The 20,847-nt window shown below is 24.0% G+C and overlaps 3 protein-coding genes across 4 annotated transcripts; 1 reads left to right on the forward strand and 2 right to left on the reverse strand.

Annotated features, from left to right (window-relative positions):
* Positions 1 to 1,176: 1,176 nt before the first annotated feature.
* On the reverse strand, positions 1,177 to 10,517 carry Uev1A (Ubiquitin-conjugating enzyme variant 1A). Of its 2 annotated transcripts, none has more exons than XM_011498600.1 (4): positions 10,496 to 10,517; positions 2,961 to 3,103; positions 2,482 to 2,607; positions 1,177 to 2,059 (listed from the first exon to the last, which is right to left on the reverse strand). In XM_011498600.1, the coding sequence occupies exons 1-4, from the start codon at positions 10,500 to 10,502 to the stop codon at positions 1,919 to 1,921; spliced, it is 417 nt and encodes a 138-aa protein (XP_011496902.1). In that variant the 5' UTR covers positions 10,503 to 10,517; the 3' UTR covers positions 1,177 to 1,918. The 2 variants fall into 2 exon arrangements, with proteins under 2 accessions (XP_011496902.1, XP_011496901.1); XM_011498599.1 differs by lacking the exon at positions 10,496 to 10,517 and adding an exon at positions 3,880 to 4,208 and having other exon boundaries at positions 1,178 to 2,059.
* A 37-nt stretch (positions 10,518 to 10,554) lies between these two features.
* On the forward strand, positions 10,555 to 14,036 carry Coq8 (ubiquinone biosynthesis protein COQ8, mitochondrial). Its single transcript, XM_011498598.1, has 11 exons — positions 10,555 to 10,625; positions 10,700 to 10,892; positions 11,160 to 11,723; positions 11,782 to 12,126; positions 12,201 to 12,285; positions 12,405 to 12,520; positions 12,654 to 12,816; positions 12,877 to 13,079; positions 13,156 to 13,308; positions 13,390 to 13,490; positions 13,845 to 14,036. Coding segments are annotated over exons 1-11 (2,100 nt in total). The 5' UTR covers positions 10,555 to 10,623; the 3' UTR covers positions 14,020 to 14,036.
* A 1,188-nt stretch (positions 14,037 to 15,224) lies between these two features.
* Positions 15,225 to 15,923, reverse strand: LOC105361667 (uncharacterized). The gene is made up of 2 exons (XM_011498918.1): positions 15,899 to 15,923; positions 15,225 to 15,743 (listed from the first exon to the last, which is right to left on the reverse strand). The coding sequence occupies exons 1-2, from the start codon at positions 15,921 to 15,923 to the stop codon at positions 15,289 to 15,291; spliced, it is 480 nt and encodes a 159-aa protein (XP_011497220.1). The 3' UTR covers positions 15,225 to 15,288.
* Between the last annotated feature and the right edge of the window lie 4,924 nt (positions 15,924 to 20,847).

The raw sequence follows: 20,847 nt of genomic DNA on the forward strand, positions 1-20,847 counted from the left end.
AGAATAATTCTTATCTATGCTAGTGTGTGTGTATATATATATATATATATATATATATATATATATATATATATATATATAATTCATATAAGCTTATCATCTTGTTATATTTTACAAAATACGGATTTTTCAAAAAATAAAAAAAAACATACTGAAAATAAAGAAAAAATATAATACTTACAAATAATACTTATATATATATATATATTCAAAAGTAGTGCAATTATTTTTAAATAACTTTTTGATTTTGTTGTTAGATAACAAAATTCGAATTTTATTTTTATGTTGATACAATCTTAATTTCATATTAAGTTTACATGTTTACCTTTAAAGCAATAATAGATGATATCAAATTCTTAAAATTTTGTAATTTAATTTAGTAATATAAGTGTAATTTTTTAAATTACTAATTTAGAGGTAAGGGAATGAATGAATAATTAACATCACATATGTATTACATTAAAAGAAATTTAATTTAATTGTTTATGAAAGGCTTATCAAGAAAACACATGAGATGAAACACTTGAACTGGATTCACGGCAAAATTATCATACAAGGATCTTATAAATTAGTATTAAGTATATTGGAAATCATTTATAATTTTAGGATTATTTTCTACATATCACGTATAAATTTCATCAAAAGAAAATCTTTTAAATTTATAAAATATAATTTTAATTTTAAAATAATATTCCAATTAGCATTTTGTTAAAGTAGAGAATTTTGTTCAAGAATAAGTATTATATATTATGGAAGTTCACCTATATAATAACGATTTTACAAATATTAAACATTCAAAGGTAATATCAAGAATTAGTTAAATTAGTATTTATTTTTTTAACTGTTTAAAGAATTTTTGTTTTTTATAGTAAATAATGTTGTAAATAAAAAAATCTGACAAATATAATTATTTAACTTCTATTAGATTTTATATTATTTTAATATATATTAATTTAAAACAATATGTTAAAATTTAACCTTATATATGTTGGTATAAACATTAATTTATTTTACAAATTTTTATCGGACTACAATATATGAATATGTAAAATTCGTTTTTATGTAGATAATTGAAGCATTAATCATTTTATCATAAATCATATTAAGAATATCTTTTACAAAATAAATTATAAAATTGCTAAGTCTTTGGTTTGGTTTATTACTACTATTTTCATAGTTTATTAATAGATAACCTAGGTTGTAACATTTGTCAGATATTTAAATTATAACAAATTGTTTTAATATAAAAAACAAAAATATCTCAAAAAATTAAGCTACTTACACCATGAAATGTTTATGTACGAATTATAAAAACATTGAAATTAACAAGCAAAACATATACATATGTAAAAATAGCATCAGTAAAATAATAAAATTCATTAAATCACAGTACAGGCAACATTTCACTCAAAAAACTTGGAAGGCATTATTTTTTCATACTGAATATGAATTTTTATTACACAGTTCGTATTTCCAGCTTTTTTTTTTTAAGGTTCAAAATATGACTTTTTGCTATATATTAATAAATTTGGCTTGTCGAATCTGTATTTTCGTAATTGTTAATTGTGTAAGAGTAAATGTATAACGCGATTACAGGTTAAAAATCTTATGTGTCTAGAGTACAGTTGTACCTCTACATAAAGCTGAGAGCCTGTCAGTTAAAAAATCACTAATAGCATTTAATTCTAAGAAATACCTTACCAATGCAAAAAAAAAATACGGATTCGACCATCCAACACACAACACACACTGCTGTTATGCTCATGAAGGTGTGTGAGCACTTGCTTCATTAACTTGTTTTTCCTTTATCATACGGCTCTGGAGTACCAGTCAAATATTATTTGGTACCATAGTAGATTTTTGTTTGCTCGTGCTATTTCGCATACAAGAAAAGTGATAAACTTTACATGTGGTTAGGCTAAAATGTGCTGCCCTCGGGTGGCTGAGATAATTTCATATTTTCCTTTAATGTCATTAAACGACGCAATTCTGTGAGAACGGTTTTAATTGTGTATTCACGTTGCCACTTTGATAATATAGGTACACTTCTGTTATCCACCTACAACAAAAATTTACTATAAATATTCAGGAAATATTTAATATTTAAATTTATAATTTACTTAAATCACCTAACAGTATTTTAATAATTTATTATAACTACTTTATTCTATATTCTACAATATAATATTGTAAAAATTAAAACATATTAGGTTATGTTCTGTTATTGAATATTACTATTATTTATAATTAAATTGATACATTTTAATAATTATAAATATTTAGTATATATATATATATATTCTATTTTACAAAATAAATGCAAAATTTCTTTTATACAATTAGTAATATGGTAACTGTACAGTTTACTTTTATATCTTATATTTTTTAATATAAAAGAAAAAAAATACGTTTTTAAAGATTGAAATAAAGTATTCATCAATATAAGTATATGTGTATAAATATAAATAAATTAATACTTACCGCTCCTGTGGAACTATTAATGCAATTCATATTAATTCTACTTAAGAATCTAACACTTGGAGCATCATCCGGATATCTTTGACCACAATCAATTTTAAGACTATACATCCTATTTTCATACGGAGTCTATTAAAATAGAAATAGAAAACCATTTTAAAAATGTGAATAATTCAAATTATAATAAGAAATGTATAAATTTGTCTATATTCTAATATTAATTACATATTATAAATTTAAATTAAATAATTTTAAATTTAAACATTTCATAAGAATTTGGACTTTTATAATGAATATACAAAATACTTCATTTCTCTACTGAATTATTAGTTTAATTACAGAAACTAAAATTAGTAAACTTTTTCAATAAATAAAAATTTAATTGACTAAACACATTTATATTTATAGAGAATATTTTATACTAATTTACTAAGTGAATTTTATATATTATTTTATTTATGAGTTTATTTAAAATTATATACCCTAGGTGGTCCAATAATCATTCCAGTCCAATGAGTTAGTGTCATATCATCGTCATTTTCTAAACCCCAACTGATTGTACCATCGCCAACGCCCTTTTGACCTTGTTCCAATTCTTCTAGTAGACGGAAATTCCTTGGTACAACTGTAAAAATATACAAGATCATTGAATTTTGTTGCTATTTTGAAACTAAGTAAATTAATAACTTAATTTTACATTACTTTGTAGTTTAAAAAGTTATAATATAAAATTAAATAATAACAATTATATGGAAAAACAAATATATTTCAAAATAAATATATAAATTAAATATAATTTACAAATTTAAATAAAATTATAAAAATTCTGTCAATATATTAAATTGCCTAGCAATATGTAGCTTCCTATAAACAGCTTCTTGTAAATACTTTCATTATTTTATTGATAACAACAGCTTTTCAAAATGTATTGATTGAAATTATAATATAAAAATATTTTTATATTAAAATAGTTATCATTTTTAAAATTAGTATTATTTCGGTATATTATTAATGAAAATAATTAGTTCAATGATTTTTTCAATTAAAATAAACATTTTTTTTCCGATGTTACAATAAAAAATACATATTTATAATACATCACAGAAATATAATGTATAAAAGGCCTAAGTGTCCATAACCATATTTCAGATATCTCGCACCAACTAAATTATCTATTTGTAATACAGTATAGTTTTCCAAAGTCCGTAACTATTTTAAAAGTATAATCAAGTTAATAATACATCCTCTAAATTCAATGAACCATTCGAAAAGAAAATTTTTAATATGAAATTTGTTATGAGGCTAAATGTCAAGGTTACAATCACGAGGATGTCCCAAGTGCTTTCAATCGCAAATAAAAGATGAAGAAAAATAAAAAAAATATATAGAATAAGTACGAACCTACACCGGCCGTTGGCACCGCCATGATATCCCCGTGAAATTCGTCGCGAGGAAACCAAATAAGAATACACAGCCACTCTGATACCTGCGCGCGTGTTATATGACTTCAACAGGGAGGCGCTAATTTTTCGGCTCCTGGTCCACACCGCGACAAGACAGAAGGTGTGTAACTAAACTGAGCACGTCAGCGTGTGCGTGTACGTATCTATAAATGCCGAGGTATACGTTTGGTATGTATATAACGCGTTCTTTTCTCCGACCCTACGATGACGACGACGGCGACGGCGACGACGACGACGACGACGACGACGACGACGACGACGACGACGACGACGACGACGACGACGACGACGACGACGACGACGACGACGACGACGACGACGACGACGACGACGACGACGACGACGACGACGACGACGACGACGACGACGACGACGACGACGACGACGACGACGACGACGACGACGACGACGACGACGACGACGACGACGACGACGACGACGACGACGACGACGACGACGACGACGACGACGACGACGACGACGACGACGACGACGACGACGACGACGACGACGACGACGACGACGACGACGACGACGACGACGACGACGACGACGACGACGACGACGACGACGACGACGACGACGACGACGACGACGACGACGACGACGACGACGACGACGACGACGACGACGACGACGACGACGACGACGACGACGACGACGACGACGACGACGACGACGACGACGACGACGACGACGACGACGACGACGACGACGACGACGACGACGACGACGACGACGACGACGACGACGACGACGACGACGACGACGACGACGACGACGACGACGACGACGACGACGACGACGACGACGACGACGACGACGGCGACGACGACGGCGGCGGCGGCGGCGGCGGTAGAGACGACGACGATCGCAGTGGTGATGATGATAATCTATATCTTATTTTCCCAAAAGAGAAGAGAAAGTGCGTGCGTAGGAAGGAGACAAACAGACAGACAGATAGGTAGACAGACAGTGAAACGGAATATCACGTATAAAGGGTGAGAGGGGGGATATGTATATATACTTAGAAAGAGTGAGATATATATATATATATATATAGAGAGAGAGAGAGAGAGAGAGAGAGAGAGAGATGAACAATAGGAAATGAAATGTAAAGCTACATATGCGTTTGCATGTGTTCCGTGAATATCGATATATGCATTGTGTGTAGCTATGCGCCTATGCTTTTCGCGTACGTGCCTTTGCGCGGGCGTATCAGCCCACGCGTTATATATGAGCCGGCACTTTTCCGTAAAAAGAAGAGAGTGCGAATGTTATTTAACAGCGTCGTTAAATTATAATAATACAATTGGCAGATTATTGCGATCGATCAGCAAAGTCTTGCGTTCCTTAATCACTCAACGCACATGTTACGAACAACGAAATTCAGTTCAATTCAGCTTGAAGTTTGGTCGGCAACTTCGAAATAGCACCATTGAAGCGTACTACTTTTTTCTTTTTCTTTCTATAGTCTCTCTATGAAATGTAATATATAATATTCATTCGTACGATCATTGCATCAACCATTCTATACAGGAATAGAACGTCGATCGACTCGGTAGCACCGTAAATCGCATTCTGTACATCGCGTTCCCTACATGAAGTAGTAAAGAAACAGAGAATGAAAGAGAACACGAAAAGGAAATGGATGAACTTCTCTTCATGCCTTGCTTTTTACATATTTGTGCACAAAACCGGGTATTTATAATTTATTTGAAATGTCATTGCACAAATTCTTTTATGGGGCACGTAGAGTTACACTTAATAATTCAATTTATAACGACAATAAGTAATTTATTTTTATGATGGAAGAGCCCTACAATGAGATTTGTTCGGCCCTTAACAAGAAATTAGAGCAGTAAACTATATTATTGGATTGGCAACCATTTTCGTGCGCACTTATTTGACTGTTGAACTTCTTGAATTTGCTAAAAATTTGTATTTTACTTTATTTGAACAAATTTCTGAACAACTAGTGAAAAGTACTGTATTAATTATACGATTTTAATTAAGTCTACCAAGTGCACCTAATACGAGAAAACTTTTTAATAGTATTAATAGTATAAGTGTTTAACATTTTTAATGCTATTTTCAAAGCTATATGTTTAAAATCGGTTTATAGCAGAATTCTGTGAAAGAATGGGGTTTTATGAAGTGATTATCGTTTATTAAAAAAATTAACGTTTTTTATTTGAATATTTATGTTTATAAAATTAATAATACGTGAGTACATAAATAATATATTTATTTGTTATATTACATTGCATACGTATCGAAATTGGTTATTTTATTTTTCTACATTATTTTTCTATATTATTTTTCTTACTTTTTTACTTTATTTCTATAAACATTCTTTATATACATATAAACTCATGTGTATATTATTTTTAATAATATTATATTGTTGTAACAATATTTATATTTATAAATATTTATAAATATATATAAATATTATTTATAAATATGTTCAAAATATTAAAAATGATTAGTTTAAATAGGTGACCATATTAATGCAAACATTTGATTAAAATTTTAATGAAAATTTTCATTAAAATTTTAAGTATTATACGAAATTATAAATTAAGCTATAAATTAATTAACGTGTTTAACGTTAAAGCGGAATTTAAATTAGTTATTACAAGATGAATGATTGCAACTATTAAGGATATATAAAAATTACTTTTTTATTTAAATGAAGAATTTCATTCTGAATTTAATTTGTTGTTTGTTTATTTCTTTGACAGGAAATCAGGATCGCCGTTTTAGTTAGCATTTTACAAATAAATATTCTAATCCTTATATCTATTCAAAATTATACTAGTCTCATTTGTCATTTATTTAAACATTGTTTCCTAATAATTCCCAAATAATTCATTTTTAAGTATAAAGATCAAATATTACTTATCAATCATAATTTCATTCAAATTCAATCAATACTCATTACAATAAATTTTATAGCATGATTTGTTCTATTACATAATTTATTTCACTGAATGTGTTGTTTTTTTACTACTTATAATTCAAATGTTCTTTCTTTTTCTATTTCAGTTCTATCACTTAACATAAAATGCAAAATGGAATAAAAATTCAAACTTTTCATTTCACGTTTATAGTTTCGTGTAGATAGTTCAAGATTGTATAATTTTGAACCTTCAAAATTTTTTAAAAATATGATATAACATATTTATTTTAATATTGTAACTAAACGATAAAGCTATCAGTGAAATACCTCGCGGTTGAAGTTACTAATTAATGAAAATGATAAAGTCAATAATTTTTATTAAAAATAAAAAATCGATATTTATATACATTTTTAACAAATACATAATAGCATTTTTTATTCATTAAATTTTATTTAATAAAAATTATTTTATTTATTTAGATTTGGAATTTATCACTAATTTTTTTAATATTTAAATATCATAAAAAAGAGTATATAAATTTATTTTTAAGTTATATTTCTCATCAATTTGAATTAATCAAAGAATAAAATTACTAGAAGCACTAAGAACACAAGGAAAATACTTTTTAACTTTTAAAATAAATAACCTTCTTAAGTTAATTATAATAATCACAAGAATAAACAACAAATAAGAATAATTTAGTAATTTAGAAAAAAAGTATATATTATTATATGTTTATTTAATTTATAATTTGCTTTTTTATGGTTTTATTGATTGTAAATTGACATTATACGGAATGACACAAGGAAATTTTCATATACAGTACTATCTGAATTTAACTTATATATTTTGTATTTTTTAAAATTTTTAAATACTTAAATAATGACCTATATAAAATTTAAAATTAAATAATAATACTTAAATATTTTATAATAAAGTAATACTTTATATTTATTTATATATTTTAATAATAACACATTTTTATGAAATAAACAGAAAATTATATTTCAATAACAGATAATAGTGTAATTCTTAAAATTTATTTAAAATTTTGTTAATTATGATATTTATTGTACATAAATAAATAACATAAAATCCCATAGTATAATATAAGAACTATAATTCCTATTTAAATAGTTAAACATTTAGGTATGACGTATTATAATAATAATTTCTATATTCTATACACAATATTCTATACACATACCATTGGATGTTAAAAATGAAAGAAACTGCGAGTATATTTGATCTTAAAATTCTAGTGCTTAGTTTATAGTTAAAAAAATATTTGAAGATAATTTTCTTTATCAAAACATTGGCTTATACAGAAGAAAATATTATTTTAGCATAGTGAATCAATACTAGTTAAACTATTAATTAGATTTGATAAAAATGGATTATCTCTAACAATAATCAGCATTTAGATGAAGAATATTAATCAAGCATGTTACTAGTAAAAAAGTGAAAGATACAAAAAGAAAGAGCATTCTTCATGCAAATATGAAGTATCGTTTATATAGATGGAGATTTATTGTAAATTATGTATAATTTATTAACATTATATAATTTACGGTAAATATGTTTAAATTGACTTTATTAAATTTGTTTTTAAAGAATTATGTACAATTAATATTATAATTTTATAAATAAATGGTAACAAATAATATTATCAAGTATAAGATCTTAAATTACATACTATAGTAATTAAAATATTGTCTTCTTTATATAATAGTAATACTAAATAGAGATGTTTTAATCTTCACGTTAAATTGTTAATTATTCTATTACATCTTTAATTAATATTATATTAAATAAATATTTTAAAGTATTTATTCTAATTAATAATTTTGTCTTACCTATTGCAATATCATCATTACCTTTTTCTTTTATTCATTTAAAATTATGACCAGTTTTTATTGAAATTTATTAAAGTCAAATTATACTTATCTTTTACAAGATAATTTGTTATACTCACCATATTTATTCCTATTGAAGATATTATAAAAGTTTTATTTTACGAGTACCTTATCAAAAATTCAAGATAATACAATAAAATATCAAAGATTAATCGTTCCTGTGAAGTGTATAATTAGCAACATATTTCATAACCATTAAAGACGAATTCGTCTTCAGTTTTTTCTACTATTTATTCGAACACCCCTCTACTTTTAAATGGCACTAAAACTTTAAGAAAGACGTCTAAAATGACCGAATTTTTTATCTTCGAAAATGTCATCGATCAATTAATTATTACGATAGAAGATTAAATACAAAACAAAATACTTCTAAAATAATAATATGAAAATCAATTCACGCTATAGACTAACTAATTAGTGTAAATATATGTATCTAAATGCATATATTATTTAACAGTATTTAATGATTGAATAAAAAAAAAAATTTTTCGCGTTTTTGAAGAATATATAAAAATAATAATAAGTAGATATGAAGTATAAACAGTGAACTTATTTATCAAGAATTATATAAATTATGTTTTAATTTTTTGAAATAATAAATTTAATTTCAATAGTTCAACTTAGATTGCAGTAAATATTTTTAGAAATCTATTTAGCCGAGAAAGTAAGTAATATTTTAATTATTTTTCAATATATTATATATTTTGCAGTAAAATGAATAATGCTAAAGATTAAATTAAAATAATTTATATTTAGTGTTACAATTAAAGTTCTGTATTAGCTAATCGGTATTCAATAATACAGTAATACTGCTATGATATTTTAATTGAAATTCTAATGGCACAAAAATATAACAGTGAATATAACAAAAAAAGTATTTTATATATTTGATTTATAATATCGATAGATTTCATATAAAAATCATTCGTATTTAAAATATTTATGTTAACTTAATGGATAATCGAAGAAATGAAAAATAATATAGTAATTAATTCTTCAGATTTTTATTGTTTGATAAATGCTTATAGGAAAGGATTCGAATGAACTTTAAAATATAATTTTACAAGTTTTTAAAAATGAAGGTAATGGAATACCTAAAAGATTGTATTCTATAAAATATTAGCATTATACAAATTATCTAAACGAATGAATAAAATCAAGTATCCGTTTTTTAGAAAATGTTCCATGCGATAAAAGTTTGGCACTCTATATGATACGTAAAATTTTCAAATGCTAAAAAAATTGTAGGGCATAAACGCTGAAGCATAATTGATCGACACTTAAATTACTGCATATCTCTTGTAATTTTTTATTTTTACATTTTTATCTCTCGTTCACAGTATAACAAAAATTAATTTATATTAATGTATATACAAAAAATATTAATATACAATACATTAATATTACATAAAATGTATTTAGGTCACTTATGAAATTCAATCAAATTATATCAGAAGGTAAGTTGCATTTAAAGTATAAAATTAATAATATGAATTGTAATGTTTATTATAAATATTAATCATTAAAATAAACATTTATGATTATTATTATTATTATTAATACAAAGTGCTTACATAAATTACATACCTATTATGTAAATTTATATATTAAATGTTGTAATAATTTTATATTGTATAAGAGAAGCGATACATCTTCAAATATAATCATCTAAATAATCGTTCATATACGTATTATTCGTTAATAATTTAATAATTTTATTGGCAATACTTACTTATCATACCTAACCTTTTTACGTAATGCTATTTGAAATTTAATTTTTAACACGTGATAGGCTTACTTATTGTTAAATATTTTAAAGAAAACCTTGAAGAATAACTTGATTGAATTTACTTGCAATTTATGTATACATTAAAACTAATATTTTATTTTATTTCTTAACTTGTTTTTATTTTTTTTAATGATATATTGTTTATAGGAGAATGTCAAATCGTAAAATTTCAGATACTATTGCTATAGTACGTGGTATGAGAATAATTTTTGATGCAGTATTAAGAGAGCATGGGAAAAATTTTCCAATATTGAAACTGGATAATGTTAAAACTTTTACTGATGAGAGGTTTAAAGGTTTGGAAAAATTATTGATCAATATAGATGAAAGTAAACTTCCTGTAAGTTTCCAAATAAGCCAATTTAATGGTTTCTTATAAAAAATTTGTTTCTATTTTATAGTTTTCCTCACATTTTGATATAAATATATATTTTTTTAATTATTTATAATGTATTTTTTAGAAATACATAAGCTGAATGACTTGCATCAAACTTAATAATGTGTGTGTGTGTGTGTGTGTGTGTGTGTGTGTGTGCCTGTTTGCACACATCCTTATTAATTTATGTATATATGTAATGTTATTATATAATAAAATATTATTTTATAGGAAAAATTAAAAAAAGACTTGGAAGAATTTACTGACAAAATATATGTAATTGAAAAAAGTTTCTCTCAGTATACAAAAATTAGAATTGAAGAAATTTTAAATTTAAAAGATATATCAAATATTTTTAAAGATGATGTCAGTGACAAAAAGAAGAAATTACATGTTTATAATCCATCGAAGGATCCAATGGAAATATTAACAAATGGTGTCAAAACAAATATAAAACATGTTCAAAATATGTCAAAATCTATTCAAAATACAAATAATGCCAATGTAAACAATAGTAATAAATACAATGAATTACCAATAAAATATTCAAGTGTAAAAGAAAAAATAGAAACAATTGGTACTGCTCATACTGAAATACCAAAAATTAAGCTTTCAGAAAAAGATGAAAAATTGTTAAGAAAATTAGAGCTAGAACATGAAGAAAAAATCAAAAAGCAAGAAGTTTTAAAAATAAATAATGTATATTCAAAACAAATTGAAAATATAACAGATATAAACAATATAAATAGTAAACAAATTCCTTGTCCAGATGCAAATAGCAAACCAAAATACATGGTTAGTATTTCTGTATATATATAATTTATTTTCAATTTAATTAAAAATATTATTTCAGCTTTCGAAAGACGCTAAAGCCATAAAAGTTCCATCCACTAGATTAGAAAGAATGGTTAGTTTTGGTACACTTGGTATTGGGCTTGGAATTGGAACATTAGCCGAGTATACACGAAGAACTTTAGGAATTAAAAGACAAACTATTGACAAAACACTTGATAATGTGTTTCTTACCAAAACAAATGCTGAACGAATTGTATCAACATTATGTAAAGTTAGAGGTGCAGCTTTGAAAATTGGTCAAATTCTTAGTATTCAGGATAACACAATTATCGGTCCCGAGTTACAAAATGCTTTTGAAAGAGTTAGACAAAGTGCAGATTTTATGCCAACTTGGCAAGTTCATGTAAATATATGTTTTGCCATCCTTTTAATTTTAATAAAATCCTTTTTTTAAAATAATTATTATATATATTATAGAAAGTTTTATGTGGTCAATTAGGACAAAATTGGAGAGAGAAATTAGAAACATTTGATGAAAAGCCATTTGCTGCAGCTTCTATTGGTACTCGGATTAATTATAGATTTGTCCAAATAATTTTTAAAATTTATCAATCTGTACTCTATATTATTTTTTTTCAGTTTGTTTTTAACGAATGTATTTCAAATCTTATTATTTTACAGGTCAAGTACATCATGCTACTTTACATGATGGAAGATCTGTTGCAATAAAAATTCAGTATCCAGGAGTAGCAGCTGGTATACAGAGTGATATAGAAAATTTAATTGGTCTAATGAAGGTTTGTTACTTAAACGATTAATTTAAAGATTGTTTATATTATATATATATATCAATGATCAAATCAAATATTTGAATTCAATTTTTAATCTAAGACAATGAATGCTTAATTATATTTTTTTACTATAATAAAGGTGTGGAATATGTTTCCTGATGGAATGTTCATTGACAATATTGTGGAAGTTGCTAAAAAGGAATTAGCTTGGGAAGTTGATTATATTAGAGAAGCTGAATGCACTAGGTTTTATAGAAGACTAGTTGAACCTTATCCACAATATTATGTTCCTGAAGTTATAAGTAAATAATATTTTAAATTATTTAATAAAACCATTTTAACCAGTTCTTTGATTCTTATAGATGATTTATGCACAAGTCAAATATTTACTTCTGAGTTAATTGAAGGCACACCAATTGATAAATGTGTAAACTTGGATATAAAAACTAGAGAATATATTTGCAAACTCATCATGCACTTATGCTTAAAAGAATTATTTGTATTTCGATATATGCAAACTGATCCCAATTGGTCTAATTTTTTTTTTAATCCAAAAACGAAACAAGTATTTTATAATTAATAAAAGAGAATGAAAGTATTTTATTATATTTCTAAAAAATTATATTTTTACAATTTTGTAGTTGATATTATTGGATTTTGGTGCTTGTAGAAACTATGAAAAAAAATTCATGGATAAATATATCGAAGTAATAAATAGTGCAAGTGAAGGAGATAGACAAAAAGTATTAATTTTATCTAAAGAAATGGGATTCTTGACTGGCTATGAATCTAGAGTAATACAAATATTAATTTCTTAGTATATATCATTCAAAAATATTTTAATTTATATTTTTAATATTAAAATAATTTAATAGGTCATGGAAGAAGCACACATTAATACAGTAATGATTTTAGGTCAAGTATTTGATAAAAATCATGAATTTTTTGACTTTGGAGGTCAAAATATTACAAAAAAGTAATTTGAATAAAAATTTTTTAAATGTTTTAGATAATGTAATAATTACTTATTCATTTGTAATAATTATTAATATCCTTATGCAAGAAAAAAAATTAAATAATTAATTAATTAAAAATTGAAAAAATATATATAAATTATAAATGATGAATAATGGATATAATTTAAAATATAATTTACTTAAATAAAATATGTAACTTAAATGAAAAATATAAAACCAAATTTAAATAATAGCATTAAAAAATTTTTAATTTCTTTTATTTAAACAAAAATATTTATCTATTTCTCTAATTTATTTAAATGATTACAGTATTCATTTTATATTTGAAGTAATATTTTATTATTTAATTTTAGAATACAGAAATTAGTACCAACTATCGTATATCATCGACTCTGTCCTCCACCAGAAGAGATCTATAGCTTACATAGAAAATTATCGGGTGTATTTTTACTATGCGCAAAATTGAAAGTCAAAATTAACTGCAGAGATATGTTTCAGGAAGTGTACAAAAATTATAAATTTGGATAATATTTCACTTGTATTATTATGAAATTAGTTTGTGTAACAAATTTATTATTGTATATTAGGAGATATATCAAAGACTTTATTATTTTAATTATATACGATAATAACATATTTTTAAATGTATCGTATTAGTATCTAATATTGTATACTTATACATATATCTATATTAATTCTGTAAAAATGTAAATCTACATTTATGTATTCTTAAAAAAAGGTGGGTAGAATTAATTATAAAAAGTTTATTTAATTTGACTTTCTAGTATATTAGTTGATTATATAATCTAATTTAAATGTAATGTTAATACGTTGTAAATAAATCTTTTTAAAATAAGCTTTTCATTACTTTAATCCAAGCTTTTACATGTCTAATATTTTGATTTTGATTCCAATATTTAAATATGGCATTTTAATTAAATTTATTATAAACAAACTGAAGTTAAATATAACTTGATTTGTCATATGTAAAGCCTATTTGATTATTTGAACTAGTGCTTCTAATTTAAAATTATTTTTATGTTAAATGAATATGATTATTTAATTTTATTTATTTCCTGAAAAAGTAAATATTTTTCTATAATTTTATAATTAATAATGTTGCATGTATTAATTTGTTATAAATATATTTATATACCTAATTTATCCATTTGATTTTAATATGTACTAATTTGTTGAGATATAATAAATTCATTTAATACATTTGATTGTTTATTATATTTTTTGAGATATAGGTTATTATGCTTAAAAAATTCTACAAGTATATTTTTTTCATGTATTATGAACAAAATTTGTACAGGTTTATTTTCAGTTAAGTAAATCGATTATATTAAATAAAAATATGTTCTAAATAAATAAATAATGTAATTTTTATTCGAATGTTTAGATCCATAAAAATATTTTCAAAATTCATTATATTCACTATTTAATGAACTTTAATTCTTTAATACATAAATTGATTCAACATTGTACAAATAATCAAATTTAATTTCTTTCCTTAAACAAATAAAATATTTAAATTCATTTGCGAAAACAAGTATCAGTATATGAATTAAAATACGAACTACAATTAGATTAGAAATATTTGTAAATTATTTAAATTAGTATTTGTATTGAACAATCTAATTAAATAATATAACACAAAATAAACTTTACAGTAAAGTTAAGTGAAATAATAAATATTTGTTTATTATTAATTCACAACCCATCTTTGTATAATTTAATTATTCATTCGACCTCTTCTTATATGAATGTATTGTTTTTAACAGCTTGAATAGATTAACGATACAAGCGCATATCTTCTCCAGTAACTGGGAAGCGACCAAGTTGATCAAAATGTGGACCAACTTTCATTTTTTTTCTAAAATCGGTTCTTTGTTTAAGTATGTACTTTTTATACATTTTCCAACGCCAAAATCTATATTCAAATATAAAACTAAATAATTGTATTGTTCTTATATCGTTAGTAACGCACAGATAACTAATAAAAAAAATTGGAAAAATTAAGTATGAATACTTTTCTTCTGGTCGTAAAACTAATTCAGTGCTTGAAAATGGTAAATCATTAAGAAAATTTTTCCACCCTTTGTATATCTTATCATTTTGTAATGACAAATTTCGAATTTTGTTATATTCTAATTTTTGTAAAAAAACTAGAGTAAGAATATCGGTATCTGTCCCATCGCTTTTTGGAAAATATTGATGTAATAAATGTCTTACAAATTTATCTGCACCTAAATTATTTAAAATTAATATTAATACAATTATATATAAAACAAATTATTAATCAATAATTTGAATTCCCAGCGATTTTTTAAAATTCAATCATTTTTCCACTTATATAAGTTACATTTTTTTAAACCATATTAAACGTATGCATCTTAAATACCTTTGAATATATTTTCATATTCCATAGTACTTTTCTAAATATTTTTTTAATAAAATTAGTTATAAATTTCTTATCGGTTAATTTTTTATAACCTTTTTTTATTAAAATTTTAAACTATCATTCTACCATTCTATATTATAAACTGTGATATAGATGTCATATGTTTAAATTTTAAATATTTTATGCATTTATTAACATTGTATGTACGATTATTATATAGATGTTAGAATAAAACTAATATATGTAATTTAAAATAAAACTTTAAGTGCTTTAATTAACATTATTATACAAATTTATTAACTAAAGTTTTATGAAATTTAATTTTTAATAAAATGAAAAGTAATAAATAATTATTAATGTGTAAAATTCACATTATAAAGCTTTATAACATCTCTGCTTATAATTATTTTTGTATGTTAAATAAAAAATTGTCTTGCTGGTAGTCTTCGTTTTAAACAATATAAAGTCCTACTTTAAAAAATGTAACTTATTACTAAAACTTTAAAGATAATTTTTATAAATAAGTTATTTATCATCATATCCAAGATTAATAATATTAATGAGAGATCTATGTAATTTAAAACTAAACTTTCTACTCTTTACAATGTTGAACAGTGTAATATTTTTATTCAAATGAACGAAAAATACTTTATTAACATTTTAAAAAACTTTATAAATTTTTAATAATGACTGTAGATGACTGTAGATACTAATTGACTTTTACGGTCAAGTTCATTTGGTCACGAAAAATTTACATTCCTGATTGAGTACACTTTATTCTCAGCATATGTTAAAATATTTGCATTGAAGCTATTAGATCGTTTAGCTATGTTGTGTTCAAAGTAGTTATTCATAAATCATAATGTATAAAGGAATGGTTATAATTATTCAATTGAAGCATAATTATTGATTAAATTTTATAGAAAAAATAAAAAATACACATTTTTATACAATTATATACATTCACTGTTAAATTTATAGATTATAAATGTAAATAAATTTATGATTGATACATTTTGTATAATTTTAAGTTGTTTACTTATATAAACAAGACATTAATTAATCTACAAAAATTTGCAGATAAGTGAAATTTACAATGTTATATCAATAAAGACATAGGTTGTACCTATATTAAGCCTATAATTAAAGTGGTTTTATATTTTATAGTCCACATATTAATTCGTAGACATGATTTTTTATAATTTAAAAAATTCCATTTGGCCTTTAAAATTTTAATTCAATGTACAAATGAATAATTTTACAATATAAAGATTGTTATAAATATGTCACGTGCTTGAGAAATAAGATTGCTATGTATAATCCTTTTTTGTATAAAATTGTTTCTTCGTTTAGCACATTTAAACTAACAGTAATTCTAAAAATGTACAATAATCATAATTAAAAGTTTTTATACATATATAAATGAAATATATCTATTGAATAGAAATACATATTAATAGAAATATAATTCATATTGAAAGTTGACTAGTAAACACGATTTTAAAAACATATTAATTAACAAATGTTGTGTGAATCTATTTTTTCCAGAGTACTTTTTGTACAACTCTTTTGTCATTTTTTTTTATAATATGAACATATTCTTTTTTCTCTTTCTGTAGACAGGGATGTTTTCACTTTCCGTGGTTCTTTTACGTTTATTGTTTATTTTATTAATTTCTGAAATAATAAAATGTATATAAATATGTATTAAGATGTTGAATCATTTACTTACAGCAAAAATAAAATAATATTAAATAATTAGTAACAAATTTTAAATAGATTATTTTAAGTAAACATATTAAAATATTTATATTTAAATATTTGTTTTAAAAAGTTAAATCATTTTATATAATACAATATTGTTTGTTAATTATTAAAATAAAGTACTATAAAGTTAAAGTAAAGAAATATAAAAATCAAAATATTTTATTGCATGTACAATAATTAATGAAATGCAACATTGTAAATATTTATGAACATCTATGCTCATGCAAAATATAGAAAAATGCATGTGATTCCCATTATCAAGAAAATCAACTAGATTCAAATTTTAAGTAAATACATTAAAAACAAAAATTAAACATTTTTCTTACCTTTTTCATTGTAAGTGGCATTGTTGGTATCCGATATAGGATTATTATTATTGCTATGGTTCATCATTGATTTTTTAATGACATCTTCAACATATACGAACTTTTCTCTTTTAATAGCTTTTGATTGTTTTAATGTTCTTTTTCTTGCTGGGTTAATTTGAAAAATAATGTCTAAATTGGTTGGAGCTGTTGCATTCATCAGATTACCAAGCTCATCGTGAAATTCCCATGTTAATTCATCATTGCTAAATACTTTCCTTCTTTTTCGTTTATAGTTATCTTCATCAAAAACATATTGTATCTCTTGACAGGGTATATTACTATTGCTAAAACCATTACTGTTATTTAACGATACATTTTTTTCATCAGCCATCTGTCGAGATTTGAAACGAGTATTGTGCTGGTGTGGGCTGATATTATTCTGAATAAACCTCTCCTTCGTTTTATTCACTTCGATACTGGAAATTTCAGATACATTTTCATCCTCTAGGACGAGTTCGAGATTTGCCTCGCTATCGTTTTCATTATTTGCATTTGTCGATTTAAAAAACGAGTAATCCTGCGTTTTCTGATTAGTATTTGTAATACTCTCAAGAGCTTTTACTAATTCCAATTTATTGTCAATACTTTTACTCTCATTTTTATATGAAGAATCGAATACTATACTATCTACCGATGTATTTTGATTTTTATTAATTTTCTCCTCTTGATTAGTTATTATACTTTGAACTGCCTTAGAAACCTCTTCTTCACTTTTTTTTATTTGGATCGTATGAGTCGTTGTAAGTGTATTCGCATTTTTCTCTATTCCTAAAGCATTCATTTCAATATTTGATGGAAAAGTTTCTATCAACTCCATAGGAGACTTCGTAGTAATTTTAGATATTTTTACTTTTGAATTTTGTACTTTTTGCATCTCTTGTTCTTGGAACATCATAATATCGGAAATTTTTGTGTTGAAATTCATTGGGGTTTCAATTATTTTTGAAATACTAGGAGTTTCGAAAATGTCTACTTCAGTACACGTATTGTCATTCTTAACAGGTGTTTCTTTTTTATAATAATTAATTTCTTCATAAGGTTTACTTATTAAATCAAATACTTTCATAGGTGAAGTATCGATATTGTTTTCAATACTTTTGCTTTTTTTAATCTTATCTTTATCATCAGCTTTTTGTATATCTATTAAAATTATAATGAAAAAATTTAATTTATATAATTATATAATTATATAATATAATTAATGTACAAATATATTAGGAATTAAATATGCTCCATTTAATAAAAAAATGCTTTGATGTTGATTGTAATTTATCCTTATCCAATTCAAAACAAAATATGTTTTAAACTATCTTCTTCTATTTAAATATATAGGATGATATACGAAACTCCATGTATATTTAAATATTTAAAAATTATGAATACTTTGAAATAATATTTATTTATATTTTTTTTAATTTATTTATTTAAATTTTATATTAAAAAAAACATTCAACCATTATATTAAGAAAGAAATATGCAATTGTTTATATGAGATAATTCCTATTTACCTGCAATATCTTCTTTATTTGATGATGAACAACTTTCACAGTTGCAAGACGATGCCGAGGAAGAATCGCTTTTTAAATTGACTTTCTTTTCTCTATACATCGACGTGTTTAATTTTATCACATCGTCTATATTTTTAATATTAGATTCAATTGTAGTTTTTTTATTCTTTAATAAATTTTCTTTAATAACTTCAAATTGTGTTATTTCGGATTTCTTTGAAATCTTGAAGTTATTGAGTATAGGTTCATAATAAGGTGAGCTTATGGGTTTCTACACATATCAGACATAAAAAAGATGTTTTTAGAAAATTAAATAAGTAAATGAAAATTAGATTTTGAATATTAATAATACAAATTCTATTTGAATGGTAAAAGGGATTAATTCAATAATCTAATAATTGAAATATTAAACTCAAACAATAATTAACTTTTAATAATTAGTATTTATAATATATTTATTCGCATCACATCACATAAAATACAATATTAAAATATATATGTATTAAGGAATTAATTAAGGAAAAAAGCTTTTACCTCAGAGCCTTTGTGTAAATTATTAACGCTTTTCGGTGGAGTTAAAACGATCTTTGGCGTTAGCGGACACTCGAGAGGTGTTGCTACAAGGCTTTGAATTGTGCGGGAATCTTCGCTCAACTTTGAAATCGGCATCATAAAACTACTACTCCCAGGACTCAAAATTTGTGGTGTTGGAGGAACTTGTAAAGTAATTTCGTCTTTTTGCAAAGTTTCCAGCTCGAGCGCAAAATCACTCAACGGCGAACGTTTTTTATCCATAGTAAACGAGGACTTAGCGATATTTGTGTCGAGGGTTTTAAGACGGGCGTACTTTTTTTTAACAAGTTTACCTTGTTCTACTTTACTTACCTGATCGTAAATTACCTCGACTTTTTTAGAACAATTATTTTTTATATTGGTATTCGTTATTATACTTAATTGTTCTTCAATCTTTTCATAATCCATTAAATTATTATTTTCTGAAACACTTTGTTTTATCTAGAAAAAATATTAAAATTTTTATAAAATGAATGGGAATGTAACCAGTTGAATTTTATAAATTTATTCAATAATTAAGTTTCTATTTATTACCTTTATACGAATTGTAAATAAAATTAATAAATACATTCAATAAATTCAACAAATTTGATATATTGTTTTAATATAATACGTTAAAAATTCTAGTAAATCACGGATTAATATATTTTTTAATTTTTATTTATTAGTCAATTGTATTATGAAATAATTTTAAATATTAAATAATATGATCGATTTTGTATAGAATATAATA

The sequence above is a fragment of the Ceratosolen solmsi genome, unplaced genomic scaffold (genome assembly GCF_000503995.2).
Source record: "Ceratosolen solmsi marchali unplaced genomic scaffold, CerSol_1.0 scaffold30, whole genome shotgun sequence".
Lineage (NCBI taxonomy): Eukaryota > Metazoa > Arthropoda > Insecta > Hymenoptera > Agaonidae > Ceratosolen > Ceratosolen solmsi.

What these genes read in the sequence shown, in the direction of transcription:
- Uev1A (XM_011498599.1), bottom strand. Translation starts at nt 3,904, where the DNA reads ATGGCGGTGCCAACGGCCGGTGTAG. An exon ending in GGTGCCAACGGCCGGTGTAG is followed by an intron (nt 3,104 to 3,879) that starts GTTCGTACTTAT and finishes ATATTTTTACAG; the next exon opens with TTGTACCAAGGAATTTCCGT. An exon ending in TGATTATTGGACCACCTAGG is followed by an intron (nt 2,608 to 2,960) that starts GTATATAATTTT and finishes CTATTTTAATAG; the next exon opens with ACTCCGTATGAAAATAGGAT.
- Coq8 (XM_011498598.1), top strand. An exon ending in ATAGCAAACCAAAATACATG is followed by an intron (nt 11,724 to 11,781) that starts GTTAGTATTTCT and finishes ATATTATTTCAG; the next exon opens with CTTTCGAAAGACGCTAAAGC. An exon ending in ATTTGCTGCAGCTTCTATTG is followed by an intron (nt 12,286 to 12,404) that starts GTACTCGGATTA and finishes ATTATTTTACAG; the next exon opens with GTCAAGTACATCATGCTACT.
- LOC105361667 (XM_011498918.1), bottom strand. Translation starts at nt 15,923, where the DNA reads ATGGAATATGAAAATATATTCAAAG. An exon ending in ATATGAAAATATATTCAAAG is followed by an intron (nt 15,744 to 15,898) that starts GTATTTAAGATG and finishes TAAATAATTTAG; the next exon opens with GTGCAGATAAATTTGTAAGA.